The 15,620-nt window shown below is 35.2% G+C and overlaps 1 protein-coding gene across 12 annotated transcripts in view; it reads left to right on the forward strand.

Annotated features, from left to right (window-relative positions):
• The window catches only part of EMSY (EMSY transcriptional repressor, BRCA2 interacting), an 83,160-nt gene that overhangs the window by 48,888 nt on the left and 18,652 nt on the right, over positions 1-15,620 (forward strand). For all 12 annotated transcript variants that reach the window (XM_055549135.1, XM_055549141.1, XM_055549143.1 and 9 more), the window contains 3 exons: positions 3,328-3,464; positions 5,929-6,102; positions 8,138-8,336. In XM_055549135.1, the coding sequence (XP_055405110.1) occupies positions 3,328-3,464; positions 5,929-6,102; positions 8,138-8,336 (510 nt within the window). The remainder of the gene's footprint in view (positions 1-3,327; positions 3,465-5,928; positions 6,103-8,137; positions 8,337-15,620) is intronic.

A 15,620-nucleotide genomic window follows, 5' to 3' on the forward strand; every position in this document is an offset into this window, starting at 1 on the left:
ATCCTATGAAGAATATTATTATACATAAATTATTATATGAAATTCTTATTTCCTTTGTATAATGTCCTGGAAGGCAAATTCATGCTTCCAAAGTAGTTTCCAGAAAGATCAAGTTTTTATTTTTATTAGAATAAGCAGTTAAGTTGAAGGCATGACTGTTTTTGCAGTTATTCATTTATGCAGTCAAATATTTACTTATATGTGTGTGTATATATAGAATTATCAGATACGTAAGTCTGTTGGTGAGCTTTGTTGAAAGTTGGTTGAAAAATCGTGTCTGTTTTATGCAGAAGATGGATTCTTTAGAGGTAAACTCATTACCTTGAATCTAAGGACTTTATGAGAACCTGTGACAATGGCAGGACTTGATTTTGATTCCCCTTATCTTTAGTACAATGTCCAGGCAAGGGGCTAGTGTTTGTCTGTATTTGTTCATTCGTTACATTCATTTGTTCATTCATTACATTTATTTGTTCATTCTTTGAGCAGAGTAACATATAAAAAATTACCCCCAAAACCAAAATTGCCAGAGTGATTTAAGAATCAGTGAATAATAAAGTCTAGGCCAATTAATTTGTGTTCTTTACGCCTACGTTCCATAATGCTCAAAGTTTTACAGGCATCTTATTTTTGAATAGGAATCTCTGGAATGCGTCAGTGTCATAGCCTTGATCCAAATGTGATTCACAGTTTCTTGCACCTATTGTATTTTGACTCTTTATAAGTAAGGACTGTATGTCTAGGTGAGTTCTCTAATATGCTATGAGCTAGATGTGGGGTTGGGTGCTGTGATACACAGTGATGTACATAAGGGATATTCTGTGCCCTACAGAACGCTGAACAAGTGAACTTCATACATTGTCTTGTAACATGAGAACTGTAGGCTGAATACTATGAAAGTATAGAGGAAGACTTTTTTTTAAATGAGTAATACTTCTTACTTCAATATAATAGATATCACCTGAGATACAAAAATATACTATTAGAATTTTAAATTTTTATAATTTGATAGTTCTAGTTATAAATCGTATTCTATCTTAATATAATACTGTACTTGCTTTTCCTTATGTTATGCCTTTTTCTTCAGTTTTCTAACACACCGCCTCCCATTTTGTTAAGCTAGTGAACTTGGTTTGCAGCTGTCTCACAAATTGACACACCTGTAATAGAAAGGATTTGATATTTTCATAGTTATAAAGATAATTCATTTGTTAAGTAAGTTTTGTCAAAAATGTGACCCTTATACTTTGCTATAAAGTTAAAGCTTGGTTTACATTTCCTTGAGCTAGTATTTAATGCTTACTTTCTAAAAACATTTTTTTATTAACCAAATATTTGATGAGGGAGCATTGTCAGAGAAGGCATCATAGTCAATCACATGAGGAATTGGAGTTAATAAGAGTTAAAGTTGATATAAGTAAATAATAGGCAGCTTGGTTTTTGTGGCTTTTAACAGCTTACTATTCACAGACCACAGATAAAGGAAAAAATATTTGTGAAACTGGCCCATGGACAAAAGTGCTTTTTTATGTAACCTGAGCATGTTACCTCAGACTGATAGAGGCATTAGATGATGGCAAGTGTATTATATTGTAACAAGATTGCCAAAAATTGACACATAACTAGAACATTCTTATTCTTATCAATCTTATTTCTGAAACTATAGTAGAGAATGCTAAGGTTTCCCAGTAGAAAATAATAAAATTTTAATTTTTCTTCTCAAGAGTATATTAATCATGTATTTAATGTGTATCCATTCTGTGCTTAGTCATTTGATAAATGATATGCAAGCCTATAGAGGAAAACTATGACTTGCCTGTTTGCATAGCCAGAGGAAATTATAGGTATAAAGGGTGCATTGGGTCTAGTAGCTCAAGGATTGATGTGGAAATCAGCACACTGAAGAAGAGATATATATTGGGTAATCCTGAAAGTTAAAGTCTGATGGAACCTGGAGGGCTAAGCTGAAGAGTTTGGTCTTTGTGTGGTAGATAGTAGGAAGCCATAATAAAAGAAAATACTCGTTAAACTATAGAGATTATGGTGTACATTGTGCAGTGGGAACAAATAAGATCAAATTATAAAGGATTTTGAAACCCAAGAAGGGAAGTTGAAACAAAATACAGTGAGGATTTGGAAGGTTTTTGACCAGTTTCACATGTTGTTGGTTCGTGGCATGATGAAATGAGGTGGTGTTTTTTTTTTTTTTTTTTTAAGAATGTTTGCTATGGCAGGATACATCAGAGCTGTTTGCATGACAGAGAAGCTTGAAATAGGGAGAAGATACCGGAAAGCAAGAGAGATGTGGGCCTGTCTGTTGAGCTGACATTGATAACATTTTGAAAGAAGACATTTGTTACGACAAATTTAGTTCATTTGTATACTCACTGAATGATAACTTGAGTAATTGCAATACGGTGTGTGCTAAACACTGAGGAGTCAGTGGTATAAAAAAATATGGTTGGAGCTAAGGGGCTATTATTTTGTTAGAGGATGCAGAGTGAAGACAAGGCAAGAATCAAAGATTTGCTCCAGGATTTCCAATTTGAACAATTAGAAGAATATAGGGTATGAATATGATAGGAAGATAAATTTGATAGAAGAGAAACATATTGTGGAAGGATGTGCCGGAGAGGGTAAGATACTAATATGTTTGGATTGGTAGACATAGATCTATTATATAGAACTTAATGATTGAAAATATAAATTTATATATTTAAGTATATAAATTAGGGTTTCATCCTCAGACTTTTCAGAGTGTTGAAAATTATAAGAGTACATGTTTCATCTGACTTGGTCTGGGACTAGTGTTTATTTTCTTTTTTGTTCTCATAAAAATAAATGACATTTCTTTTTCATAAATTTTCTCTACAATTTAGTGTTATATGAGAATTTTTATATACATTTATCCTTTTTTATATTCTTTTTTTGAAGTGTTTTCCTGTCATACTAGTCACACAGGTAACACTGTTGAGTTTGGGAGAAATGTTTGTCATGAAATAGTCTAATTTGTTCCAGTTAACTAGTCAGAAGAAGAATATCGATAGGGAAGCAGATGGTGATATATTTAGATTCTGAGTTTGTTATGTAGGTCTTCAGATTCCAAAAAGATGAATGCTGTAAGAATCGATTCTTAATATTCTTTCATTCTAGGACAACTTGTAATTTATTATTCCAAGGCCTTCATTTTCATCCTCATGACAGCTTTGACATCATCTGGGGTAACACTGACTACATATATTTAATTGTGTACAACATAAATAGAAATAACCAAATATCACTAGTCCTTAATTAACTCAGGCCTCCTTTTCTCCCCCCTTCTCTAAGGAACGACTACCAAAATCACTACAATCCCCATGACTTCCAAGCCCAATGTGATTGTTGTGCAAAAGACTACAGGAAAAGGAACGACCATTCAAGGCCTCCCGGGCAAAAACGTTGTCACAACGTTGCTAAATGCCGGAGTAAGTAAGAGCTTGAACTACAGACTGAGCAGTCCACTAAGGATTTTAAAGACCAGCTATATAAATATGTGTCTAAGGACTTGAGAACCCACAATGGATAGAATGGCTTGATTTACTCCTGCTGTGATGTAAAAAACACCACCTATTGATGCCATTTTTTACAGTAATTTCTAAAACATGTTGCTTATGACTATGTTGCTTATGACCATGATTTCAGTCTTAGGTTGGTTCAGATGGAAGATTTTACCAGCTTAACTCAGAGGGAACTCGGTCAGTGGACAGTTTTATTCCTGCTTATGGCCAGTAGATACCAGTCTAGTATTGGACATAGGCTAGGCAAAGAGAAATATTTGCCGCTAAGACTAAATTAATGATAAGGATTTGTTACTTTCACTTTTACTTCTTTGAGCTAGTGGGAAAAAAATCAAGTAAATTAGAGATGCATTTATAGTTCTGAAGGCAGTTGTTACGAGGTTAAGAGATTTGAAGTTAGCCAAACCTAGGCTTTGTCTCTGAGTATCATAGGTGTTTGGCTAACTTATTCCACTTCTCTCATCCATAATTTCCTCATTTGTACATTGGTGATCTCTACCAGTGAGTTTGTTGAGTAATGAGTAACTAACTGGTAACTGTTTTAAAAGTGCTTAAAACAGTACCTGGCCCATAAGTCCTCAATAAAATGTTTCTTCTTACTGTTATTATTCTTTGTACTTAACTATAGAGGTTTGGTAATATCTCTACTTTGCTAGAAAAAAGAATACTATGCTTCATTGTAGTTGATCTCTAGTGGCTTCCTTGGCATCATAGTCTTTACAGTGCTGGTGGGTGTCTAGTATTAGATATTTTCATCATGTAGGAAAGCGTAGATTGTTCCTCGCCTCGGTTCACATAGTAAGCCAAAAATAAAGCCGGAATTAGAATATAGATTTTCAGAAATTACATGGTTTGTAATTTCATGGAACTTGATATTAAAAGAGAGGGGTACCATGTACTCTAGGTCCTATGGTCATACAGATATAAAAATAGTATATGTGAGTACTTGCTGCCATATATATCTAATAGCAAAAAGTTTGACGCAAGAAATGATAGTCAAACAAGAAGATCAGGGTATAAGACCATCCTCTTCACCACATACCTACATGCACCTATACTCAAAACTTGCTTACCTGTGCATACACACACACACACACACACACCTGTGCATGTATGCACACACACACCAAAAGAGCTTTTTCAAAAAAGCCTGCTAGTCTGTTTTGAATGGGTCTTTATAATTTTACTTGGACAGGGCCCATTGAGCTTCTTAATAAAAGGGCACGCCCACTTGCAAACTAGCAGCTCTTGGCAAATGATTATAGAGCTCTTTCCAGAGATGCTGCCGTGAAGGGTGTGTTATGTATTAAAATAAGTAATCGCACGGTTGGCAGACACTCCATGTTTTCCTTAGATTATTGCAGCAGATATTTAAACTTGTGAAGTTTGTAATCATTTAACCTAAATTTACAGAGTAATTACCTTTTTGCCAGTTCACCTGGGTGTTTTGTTTTTACTGGCTGCTAAATTTCAGTGGCCACACATTTAGGTGATGGTGACTGAAAAGAAAAACTGATAAGGTGAAAAAATTTTAGATATTTTCCTTTTTAATTTTATGGATTTTTTAAAAAAATTTTAGTACTTTAGTAAAATGACTGAATTTAATTTGTTAAGCTCAAGTATTGACTCCATAAATGATCAGAAAATAGTACTTAAGAATAAAGCAGATGAAAATGTAGAAAATGGTGAAAAGTTAATGGGCTTAAACTATCTAGTTAGTAGACTAAAGTGATATTAGTAACATGCTAATGTGGGAAATGTCCTAAGTTTTTTCTTTGTTTTTTCCAGTGTAACCTCAGAAAAAATGTTAATATTGCTGCTGATTACATTTCTTGCCCATACCATTTCACATAGACATTCTGCTATATAGCCTTATAACTTCATATTTGGGGAACTTAATTTATTTTGTATGTGAACATTTAGCTATTGGTAGAATGCACACTAATTTTTTTATTATACATATGTTTATTTCATATAAACTGTCACATAAAGATGAATATTGAGGGAGCACGACCTGTAGTTCCAACACTTAGAGATAACAGTATATACTCTCTAAATTTTGACTCTTTTAGTATATATATTCTGTGAATGACAGAGAATACTAAGTATTCTTAAATAAGGTAATTTTTAAAATTCACTCACCAAGAAATATTTACTGCCTTCTTTGGACAGAAGGTTGGTCAGATGACTTCTAAGATCATTTCAACTAGGTCTAACATTTTTGATCACCTGGAAGCTTATACTTTGTTGCACAATTTGCAACCCTTTCCTCATCATCCTGGTAAAACTTTTCTATGATTTTTCAGTAAAAGGACTTTTTTTTCCCATTTAAATGTATGTAAATCTCATGTATTTACTGACTTCAATTTAGGGAGAAAAGACTATTCAGACGGTGCCAACAGGAGCAAAGCCAGCTATTATCACTGCTACAAGACCCATCACCAAAATGATTGTAACTCAGCCAAAAGGTATAGGTTCCACAGTTCAACCAGCAGCTAAAATCATCCCAACAAAAATTGTTTATGGGCAGCAAGGGAAAACACAGGTATGCTAAGATATGGTGATTTTTCTTGACTCTGGTATATTTCAAATTCCTAAAATTCCAAGGTAGAAATCTGAACAAAAAGATGAGTAACATTGAAAGAACCAGATTATTAAAAGTTATGATTGAGTGTTTATAACCGTCTGTTTTCAAAACCTGTGTTTCTCTTTTCAGTACTTAAAAAAAATTAAATATTTGTATCATGTCATGAGCAAAAATTAGAGAATAGAATCCCCTTGGAGTAAAATTTGCTGAAGCTGTATGTCATTATTTGAGAAGTACATGGTTGACAGAGGATAGTAGTTAATCATAATCTGTCAAAGAATATTTTTGTGTAAGCTTATATGACCTTTGAAAGCACTTGAGATATTTACTTATAAATTTCATTTCCTTGAAACCTAAATAATGGAGAAAGTAAAGATCTGTTCATTTTTCAACCAGTAAATGATAAGGGAGCTTTTCTAGAAATTTACCTGGGAAATTGAGGCTCAGGATTTAATGTTGTGTTGGTGGGCTACTGTTTATTTTTCAGGTACTTTACTTTCTTGAGAATATCAAAGGAAATGATATCAGCTTTGGTTGAAAAATGCCATTTTTAGAATTTTTGTAAAAGATAATAATTTATCTATAAACTAATAGTTTGCCTTTAGAGTCAGTTCCCTCAATATTATAGCCAAATAGTTTATATATCAAAACCATTAGTTTTGTGATTTTTCTAATAAGGTCAAATTGCTTTAAATTTCAGTGGCAACAGTTACATTTTCTCCATCATCTTTGTCATAACCCATGTTTTCATTCTTGAATTTTTGGAAATGGGTGACTTAATAGAGTCTGAAAGATTTAGATTCTTATAAATGGAGAAGTAAAAAATAATTGTGGTGAAGTAACATTTTCATTCCATGTACCCCATTGAAGTTAACTCCTGGAGTCCACACTTTGAATTGAATAGTTCAGTGTGAAACTTTCTTCCCATTTCACTTGTTCTACTGTCTGTGTGGTTTTGACCTTTGCCAAGGTTGATCTGTCACATGTTCCTTATTGACTATAGTAGTTGTCTAAATTGTGGCTCAGCAGTAAAGAGTCTGCCTGCAATGCAGGAGATGCAGGAGACGCAGGTTCAATCCCTGGGTGGGGAAGATCCCCTGGAGGAGGGAATGGCAACCCACTCCAGTATTGTTGCCTGGAGATTCCCATGGAGAGAGGAGCGTGGTGGGCTAGAGTCCATAGGGTTGCAAAGAGTCGGAAATGACTGAGCATGCACGCACACCCAGTTGTCTAAATTAGTGTTCCTTTGGAGATTTCTTAAAAGATGACTTAGGTCCTAAGCAAGATTACTTTGTGCAGGTGTGTTAATTAGGAATTTCATTTGGTTGCTAAAAAGAAACCTGAAGAACAGTGGCTTAAACAAATTAGGGTTTTATTTTTATTATGTTGATAAATATTTAGAGGAAGGAAATCCTGGACTGTTATTGTGACTCAAAAATTCTCCTGGGAGATCTGAGGAAATCTTTCCTCTTACGCTGACTATGTATAGTATACATAAATACTTAAATTCTATCTCACACACACACGGGAAATCTTTCCTCTTATGCTGACTATGTATAGTATACATAAATACTTAAATTCTATCTCTCTCTCTCACACACACACACACACACACACACACACACACACACTTCCCCTGGGAATCTAGGCTCCTTGTGTCTTTCTGTTCTGCCGTCCTTAGCTTGTGGCTATCATTCTACTATATAACTGCAGATTGTAAAATGATTCCTGAAGTCATTTTAGGCAAGAAAAAACAGAGTAAAGGCTCTTGTCAGGATTGTAGCTGTTGTAGCATGAACTGTATATGTGGCCTGTATAATTGATTCATAGATTGAATTTGTCTGTGATGATCAATGCTGTGCCCAAAGTATAATAAATGGACAGAGTACTGTTTTCCATGTCAGGAAAATATTTGTTTTATTATGATCTAGAAGTTAAACATATTTTAAATGCTCAAAAATTTATACTGGTTGTATTTCCACTTGTCTTCTAGGTTCTTATTAAACCCAAACCAGTGACGTTTCAGGCCACAGTTGTTAGTGAGCAAACAAGGCAACTTGTCACAGAAACATTACAACAAGCCTCCAGGGTGGCAGAGGCTGGTAATTCATCTATTCAAGAAGGAAAGGAAGAACTACAGAGTTATACAGATAGTAGTTCCTCTTCTACAGAGTCCTCCCAAAGTTCCCAAGGTAAGACCCATTTTACTTCTGATTTATATAATTATTGCTGAGATAATGCCCTAGTTCTAAAATAGTTGAATCTAAGGATCTCAAACAAACATGTATACTTTGACTTGTCATTTCTTTTGATTTTATTGTCTTTTGTTTGATGTGAGCAGACATTTTGTTTTTGGTAAGGCTTACCATTCTTTCTTGCCTGGCATATGTTCATCAAATAATTCATAAACTAGGTGATGATTTTGGGAGATAGGTATTATCAAAGTGGATAGAGCTGTGATTCCTTTTGTTTGCTTTGAGTAAGTAGAAGTGTGCAAGAAAGTGAGTGTACCTTTTGAAATGATTTTTGCTGAATCTTGAGAAAGGATCATGGTGGCCAGAGATAGGCCTATAAATGGGCTGTATGTGGGTGTTCATACATTGCAGTTTGCATGGAATAAGTCTTAGTTTATTTCTGTTCTAGAATAATAATAGCACTGTCTTTCACTCTCACAGGTGTTCCAGTTTAGATGATAATTGTATGGTTGTCCTAATTATAAGGAAGGTGATATGAAGCCAGGCTCCATAGTAGGGAAACTAGTTATAGTTAGTGCTATTTTAATTATGTTGTTCTAGGGAGTCACTTATTGAAATAAACTCAATGATCATAAGCTTTGAGATTTTCTACAAATCTAGTACCTGTGTCTGTCAGTTACCTTAACCACCATATTGATCATAAACTTTGAGACTTTGTACAAATCTAGACCCTGATGCTGGGAAAGATTGAGGACAAGAGGAGAAGGGGGCGACAGAGGATGAGATGGTTGGATGGTATCACTGACTAAATGGACATGAGTTTGCGCAAACTCAGGGAGATAGTGAAGGACAGGGAGGCCTGGCGTGCTGCAGTTCATGGAGTTGCGAAGAGCTGGACATGACTGAGCAACTGCACAACAACAACAGATCTAGTACCTGTGTGTGTGTCAGTTACCGTCACCACCCAGGTAGTATATTTATGCCTGTACTTAGAAGCTCTGATATATTGAAACAGAACTGTTTATCTTTCTTTGATCATTCCTCACTCACTCTGTTTCCTCTCCTCATCGTCCACATTATTCTGTCTGGAATGCTTTCTTAGCACCTTCACTTTTTCAATACAGTTTCTTCATATTGTACAGGCATTATTATTTTAACTCTTTGGTGGAATCATCCCAGATTAGTCTTACTAACGGTTCATATTGCTAATTATTCCATTAATTCAATTTGAACATTTATCTTTAAATTTATACTATGTAGTAAGCTTTATGAGAAAGCTTCATGAAGGAGGTAGCATTTGAAATGGTCTTTGGAAACTCATTGATAAAAAAATAAAATATTGATTTTAGCAAACAGTATGGCTCTCATTTTAGAAAATGGATAATTTTCTTCAGCATATTATCAGTAATAGTAATATTTTCTGAATCAATTTACTAAGGTTTAATTTATCATTCCATATTGGTTATGAATCAGTTTATGTCTGGTTACAGTGGGGTGATATTTACTCTATTTCTTTTAGACTTACTGATTTGATGTGTATAGATTCTATTCTTAAACTAGCAATAAGATTCTTTTTTCCTCTTTTATTTTTAAGTCGGTACTTATTTGAATAATTCCAGCTGTTTTTTCCTTTGAGAAATATTTTCATAAAAGACAGGTAAAATGTTTAGGTTATGAATTGGTGCTGAAATGGGAACCTGAACAGTAAATTATATATACACAAGCTCAGGTTACCTTTGAAATTGCTGTTTTTTTCCTAAGGGAGCTATAAGCCAGTCATTACTTCCCTAACATGCCATTTCATTAGGGAGCCTTTAGTTTTCATTCTAAGAAAAGGACAAAAGTTTGACTATTTTTGGAAGTGATTGAGTGTAAATTTCTTGCTCTTTGATCTGTTATTATATGTGGCATCATTTATTTTTATTTTTGTTATTTATCTCTCATTGCATATTACTTCTTTTTAAAATATTTTATAATACAGAAAAAAATCACCAAAGAAGAATATCTAATATAGTTAACTATAAAGCCAGTTTAAAAAAATATTTATTTATTTGCTTTTTATTTGGCTGTGCTAGGTCTTAATTGTGTCCTGCAGAATATTCGTTGTGCTGCACAACTCTTTAGTTGTGGCACACAGGCTCCAGAGTGTGTGGGCTCAGTAGTTGTGACATTCCCCGACCAGAGATCAAACCCATGTCCCCTGCCTTGCAAGGTGGTTTCTTAACTACTGGGCCACCAGGGAGGTCCCTAAAGCCAATTTTTATAATACTCCTCTCCCCATTTCACTGTATAGTTTCTTAGTGCATTCTCCAAAGACAAGGGACTATATATGCTGTGGGAATATATATGCTGTGTTATAAGAGAAAGGGATAAAGGTTTTGTTACGTTTAAGACTCAAGTTTGGTTTTCATACCTACTGGGAATATAAGCACTATATAACAGCCCATTTTTTTCTTTATATTGTTTTTGTAGTTTTTAGCCCACTTCTGTTTAGTACTTTTAATGTAATTTCAAATTTATAAAAAGTTACAGGAATAAAAAGAACCTCTGTGTATAGTCTTTTACTAGATTCACCACTTATTTATATTTTGCCCTATTTACTTTGTTGTTGATTCTCTTTCTGTGCCGCCCCCTGTGTGTTTATAATTTTTGAAATTTTTAACCATTTGAGAACAAGTTGTAGATGTCATGCCTTTTATCTCTAAATACTTATATATTTGTCGGCTTATATTTCTTAAGGGTTAGTCTCTTCATAACTAAAATACAGTTATCAAAATCATGATTTAAAGTTTTAGTTCTATGATCTACAATCCATTCAGATGTCATCAACTGTCCAATCACGTAATCCTTTGTAGTTTTGCCAGTACAGCAACCTACCCCCACCACCAGTCCACAGCCCACATCAGTATTATGCATTATGTTTAGTTGCATTGTCTGATGTTTCTCATCTGATTCAGCATGAATTCCACAGATGTAGTGTATTCTTAGCGTTACTTATCAGAAGGCACTGATGGCAGTTTGTCCCAATATTGGTGATGTTGTGTTAATGTTGATCTCTTGGTTAATGCCTTCCCCTCCCCCCCCCCTTTTTTTTTTGCATTATGAAATTACCATATGTCCCTTTGAGATTAATGGTAATATATGGAGAGATGGTTTGAAACTATATAAATATCATATCCCTCATCTTTATCTGCTAGTTTTAGCATCCAGTGATAATTTTCTAAAGTCTATTATTTGTTACCTAGTTGATAGTTGGCATTCTACTGTAAGAATAGATTGACTTTTCTTGACTTCATATCCTTTTTCTAGTGACTTCCTTTATACAAGTCTTAGAATAAAGATGTCTTTTTATGCCAAAGGTTTCCTTGATTCTACTTGTGGTTTCTAAACTTTTCCCACCATTCCCTGCCTGAAAGGAGAAGCAGTTTAGGCCTTATACATTATTTCTGAACTGTCTTCTCACAGGTTAGAATAGAGACCTTCATCTTCACCTTGTTATGGCACTTTCCTTAATCACCCTGGGAGGGTTCATTACTCCTTCTATACTAGGCTTCCAAAATTGCTTTGTACTACCAGCTAGTTTATCATTGATCATTTTATTTTGTACTTTTTTTGTTTGTTTAATATAATTATTTTCTTTTCCACTAGGCTACTAACTTCTTAGAGGCAAGCATCATACTCATCTCTGTATATTCAGTATTTAGTGAAGAGGTTAACTAGCTCTAAGTAGACACTCAGTAAAAGTTTCTCTGAATGAACAAACAAAAGAGCAGCTGTAACAGCGACTGTGGCACAGGGTTAAGCTTCAGCCTTATAAATTCACTTGTTTCCTGAGTCCAAAATATTTTTTCCTTTCTGGGGTTTCTCCTAACCTAGTGGGTTAAGTTCTATACACCTGAAGTATTTTTACATACTGATAGACAGCTAGATGACCAACTCTAATAGTTCAGGGTCATACTTGCCTAGGTCACTAAATGAAAATTGGGCCACATACCTTCCACAACTCTTCAGCTTTCCTTCCTATTTGGATCTTCTTTTTTTCTCTTTTTCACTTGGGAACAGGGTTATTGGGCTTATTGGGTTCCATATTTTTTTTTAAAGAGAGAAAAAAACGTTAAAAGAAAAACTTTGTTTCCAAAAAAGGTTTTAAGTAGACTAGAATACAAGATTATGTGAAGTAAAATGAAAGAGAAAAAGGAGACAAAACCAAGGGTAGTGATTTAAGATGGAACATGAATGAAGCAAATATGAAAATGCATCCTATAAAGACATTGTTTTAAATAACTTAGTTTCTAGGATGATTTTTCCAGAAGCTTCATGATCTCAGCAGGTTATGGTAAGGGTAAGGAATGAATGAAGGTTAAGCAAAACATACCAATACTTATTGCAGAACTTTTCAGAGTCATTATGTGGTGATATATATTGTGAAAGATGAAGAATGGCGTATATAATATAAAATGCCCCCCAACTTTTTTGAGCATGGAACCCTTCTTTTGCAAAATGTTCATTGGAACATTTGGGGGAAAGCTGTGTAAGCCATTAAATACTGTGAAGGCCTTGTTTTTTATGACAGTGTTTCAGAGGGAAGATACCTATTACATCATGGAAAAGATACAGACATCTTGGGTTTAGTATAGAATAGATGGATTAGGTGCGTGCAGCATCTGGGAATCATTTTTATGAAGAACAGTAGGTGGAAAGAGGACATTTATCATAGAGAAGAGAAGATGAAGATTGGGTTGGGTTGTGGGGGACATAGGAACTGTTGTCAGTTATCTTAAGGAATGTGACATAGAAGAGGGAAAAGAATTGGTCTTTGATAGGTACATGGGCAGAACTAGAACCGTTGAGAAGCAATCAGAAGACCTGTTTCCACTCCATACAAGAAAATTTTCTAATTGTCATAACTGTGCAAAGATAGAAGGAAACTGCCTTGGAAAACAGTGAGTTCTTTAGTGCTAGATTCCTGGACTGGTGGTGATATTTTGAAGATTTTAACATAAGATCGATGATAGTATTAAACATACTTTTAGATTTTATTTTTTCTAGCTCAGAGGTCTCATGTGAAAGTTGAAAGTAGCTCAGTCGTTTCTGACTCTTTGCGACCCCATGGACTAATACGTAGTCCGTGGAATTCTCCAGGCCAGAATACTGGAATGGGTAGCCATTCCCTTCTCCAGGGGATCTTTCCAACCCAGGGATCAAACGTAGGTCACCCACATTGCAGGTGGATTCTTTCAGCTGCAGGGAAGCTACCAGGGAAGCCTGAGAGGTCTTAGCGCTGCTGCTGCTGCTGCTGCTAAGTCACTTCAGTTGTGTCCGACTCTGTGTGACCCCAGAGACGGCAGCCCACCAGGCTCCCCCGTCCTTGGGATTCTCCAGGCAAGAACACCGGAGTGGGTTGCCATTTCCTTCTCCAATGCATGAAAGTGAAAAGTGAAAGTGAAGTCACTCAGTCGTGTCCGACTCCTAGCGACCTCATGGACTGCAGCCTACCAGGCTCCTCCGTCCATGGGATTTTCCAGGCAAGAGTACTGGAGTGGGCTGCCATTGCCTTCTCCAGAGAGGTCTTACAATTCTATGCAAATGTGATAGAAGTTTTTTATAGTAAAGACATAAGAGACATTCTTCCATAGAGATGCCTGAATCTGCCTTTGGATATAACAGTATAGTGTGTATCTCTAGTACATAACATACAGTATATGCCCGGTAAATACTTGTTAAATGACCTATGGGGAAGGATATCTGAGGGTCAGTAGGCCACCATCCCCAAGAGAGGTAGGAAAGTCTGGATGGATGCACACTGCATAATCAAATGGAACTGTTGTATCAGGCTCCTGCTGTCTCAGTCATTACACTCAGACCTCAGCGTCAGATTTGGTAGGCAGTAGATTGATCTAGTCTAAGCTAGAGGAAAATCACTCAAGGAATGTTTTTGATGTTTAGGTTCACACCCACTCTGTGTCACAGCCATTGTGGTTGCTGCACTGACGCTTTGTGTGGTCAGCTGCACTTTTTGTGTATATGGGCAAAAAGAGAAAAACCAGTCTCCCCAGTCCCTATGGGATGCTGTTATGTGGGATGATGTGTTGGATTAGGTGCTCCTTGTAGAAATGTGTGTTCTTTTTCAGTCTTGTGTTACCTTATCTCTCTACCAATGCAGTTTTTGCTTTCTTCTGGGTAGTTAATATGTGTATTTTACAGAGTTGGGTTGCAAAGTCATTCTTTGCCTATAGGTCCTTGCACCTAACCAAGGGGTACTTATAGCATCATGAGAGAGTCTTAAAATTGAGAACTAAGTTTATATAAAATGAATGATTCCCTAATATAATCAGTTTTCTTTAAGTTTAATTTCTTACATATGCTCTTAGAATTAGTAAAGAAAAACTGCTGTAGGCCTCACATGGCTTTTGATATTACTACATGATATTGTTCTTCAATCATCTAGATTTTTTTTGAAAGTTTAATGGAAATTGTACATCCCTGGTGTGGCATATAGTCTACCTAGAGTTTAGAGGATAAGGTAGGGAGCAGAAACACAGTTTTGTTTTTATGGTAAATAAAAACTCCAGATATTTTGTATATTGATTTTGTTTTTGGGGGAAGATAGCTTTTTTGGTTTTGTTTTGTTTTTGAAGAGTCATTCCTGCTGCTTCAACCTTTTTGAACAACTTTGTGGTTTTCAAAACTATAAAATTCATAGAAGGGTGAACTTAAGTTGTACTTATTCTTGGTTTTGGGGCTGCATGAATTATTTTCTGTGATACTTTCACTGACCATTCCAACTCATAGTAGTCTTTTTCTTTCTATTATATAATTGCCCTAATCATTTGACTTTATCTCAGGGTACAAAGCTACACACACACACACACACACACACACGTTTTATGTCTCCTCCATTAGAATCTAAACTTGGGAGTAGGAGTCATGCTTTTATAGCCTATGTAATTTCTGTGTGGTATCTTGGACCAAGGAGTTTAGGAACTTAACAATAGTGTAGTATACTACACTTATACTACTTATTCCATCTACTTATTCTGTAGATGGAAAACTCAAATAATTTGTTGTTTGATTTTATGTGTCTAATATTTACATGCATGCTTATATAGCATGAATATAATAAGCCTTGAGTTAGTTAGGGCTATAATTTATTTTGAAATTAACAAAAAGGCTTAGAATTGAGAAATTTTCAGGCCACAACCAGAACAACAACAACAAAAATAAAGCATTTCTATTGTCCTTCATAGTTTATAAAGCTCTTTTACATATATTATTTCATTA

Source organism: Bubalus kerabau, chromosome 15, assembly GCF_029407905.1.
Source record: "Bubalus kerabau isolate K-KA32 ecotype Philippines breed swamp buffalo chromosome 15, PCC_UOA_SB_1v2, whole genome shotgun sequence".
Taxonomy (NCBI): Eukaryota; Metazoa; Chordata; class Mammalia; order Artiodactyla; family Bovidae; genus Bubalus; species Bubalus kerabau.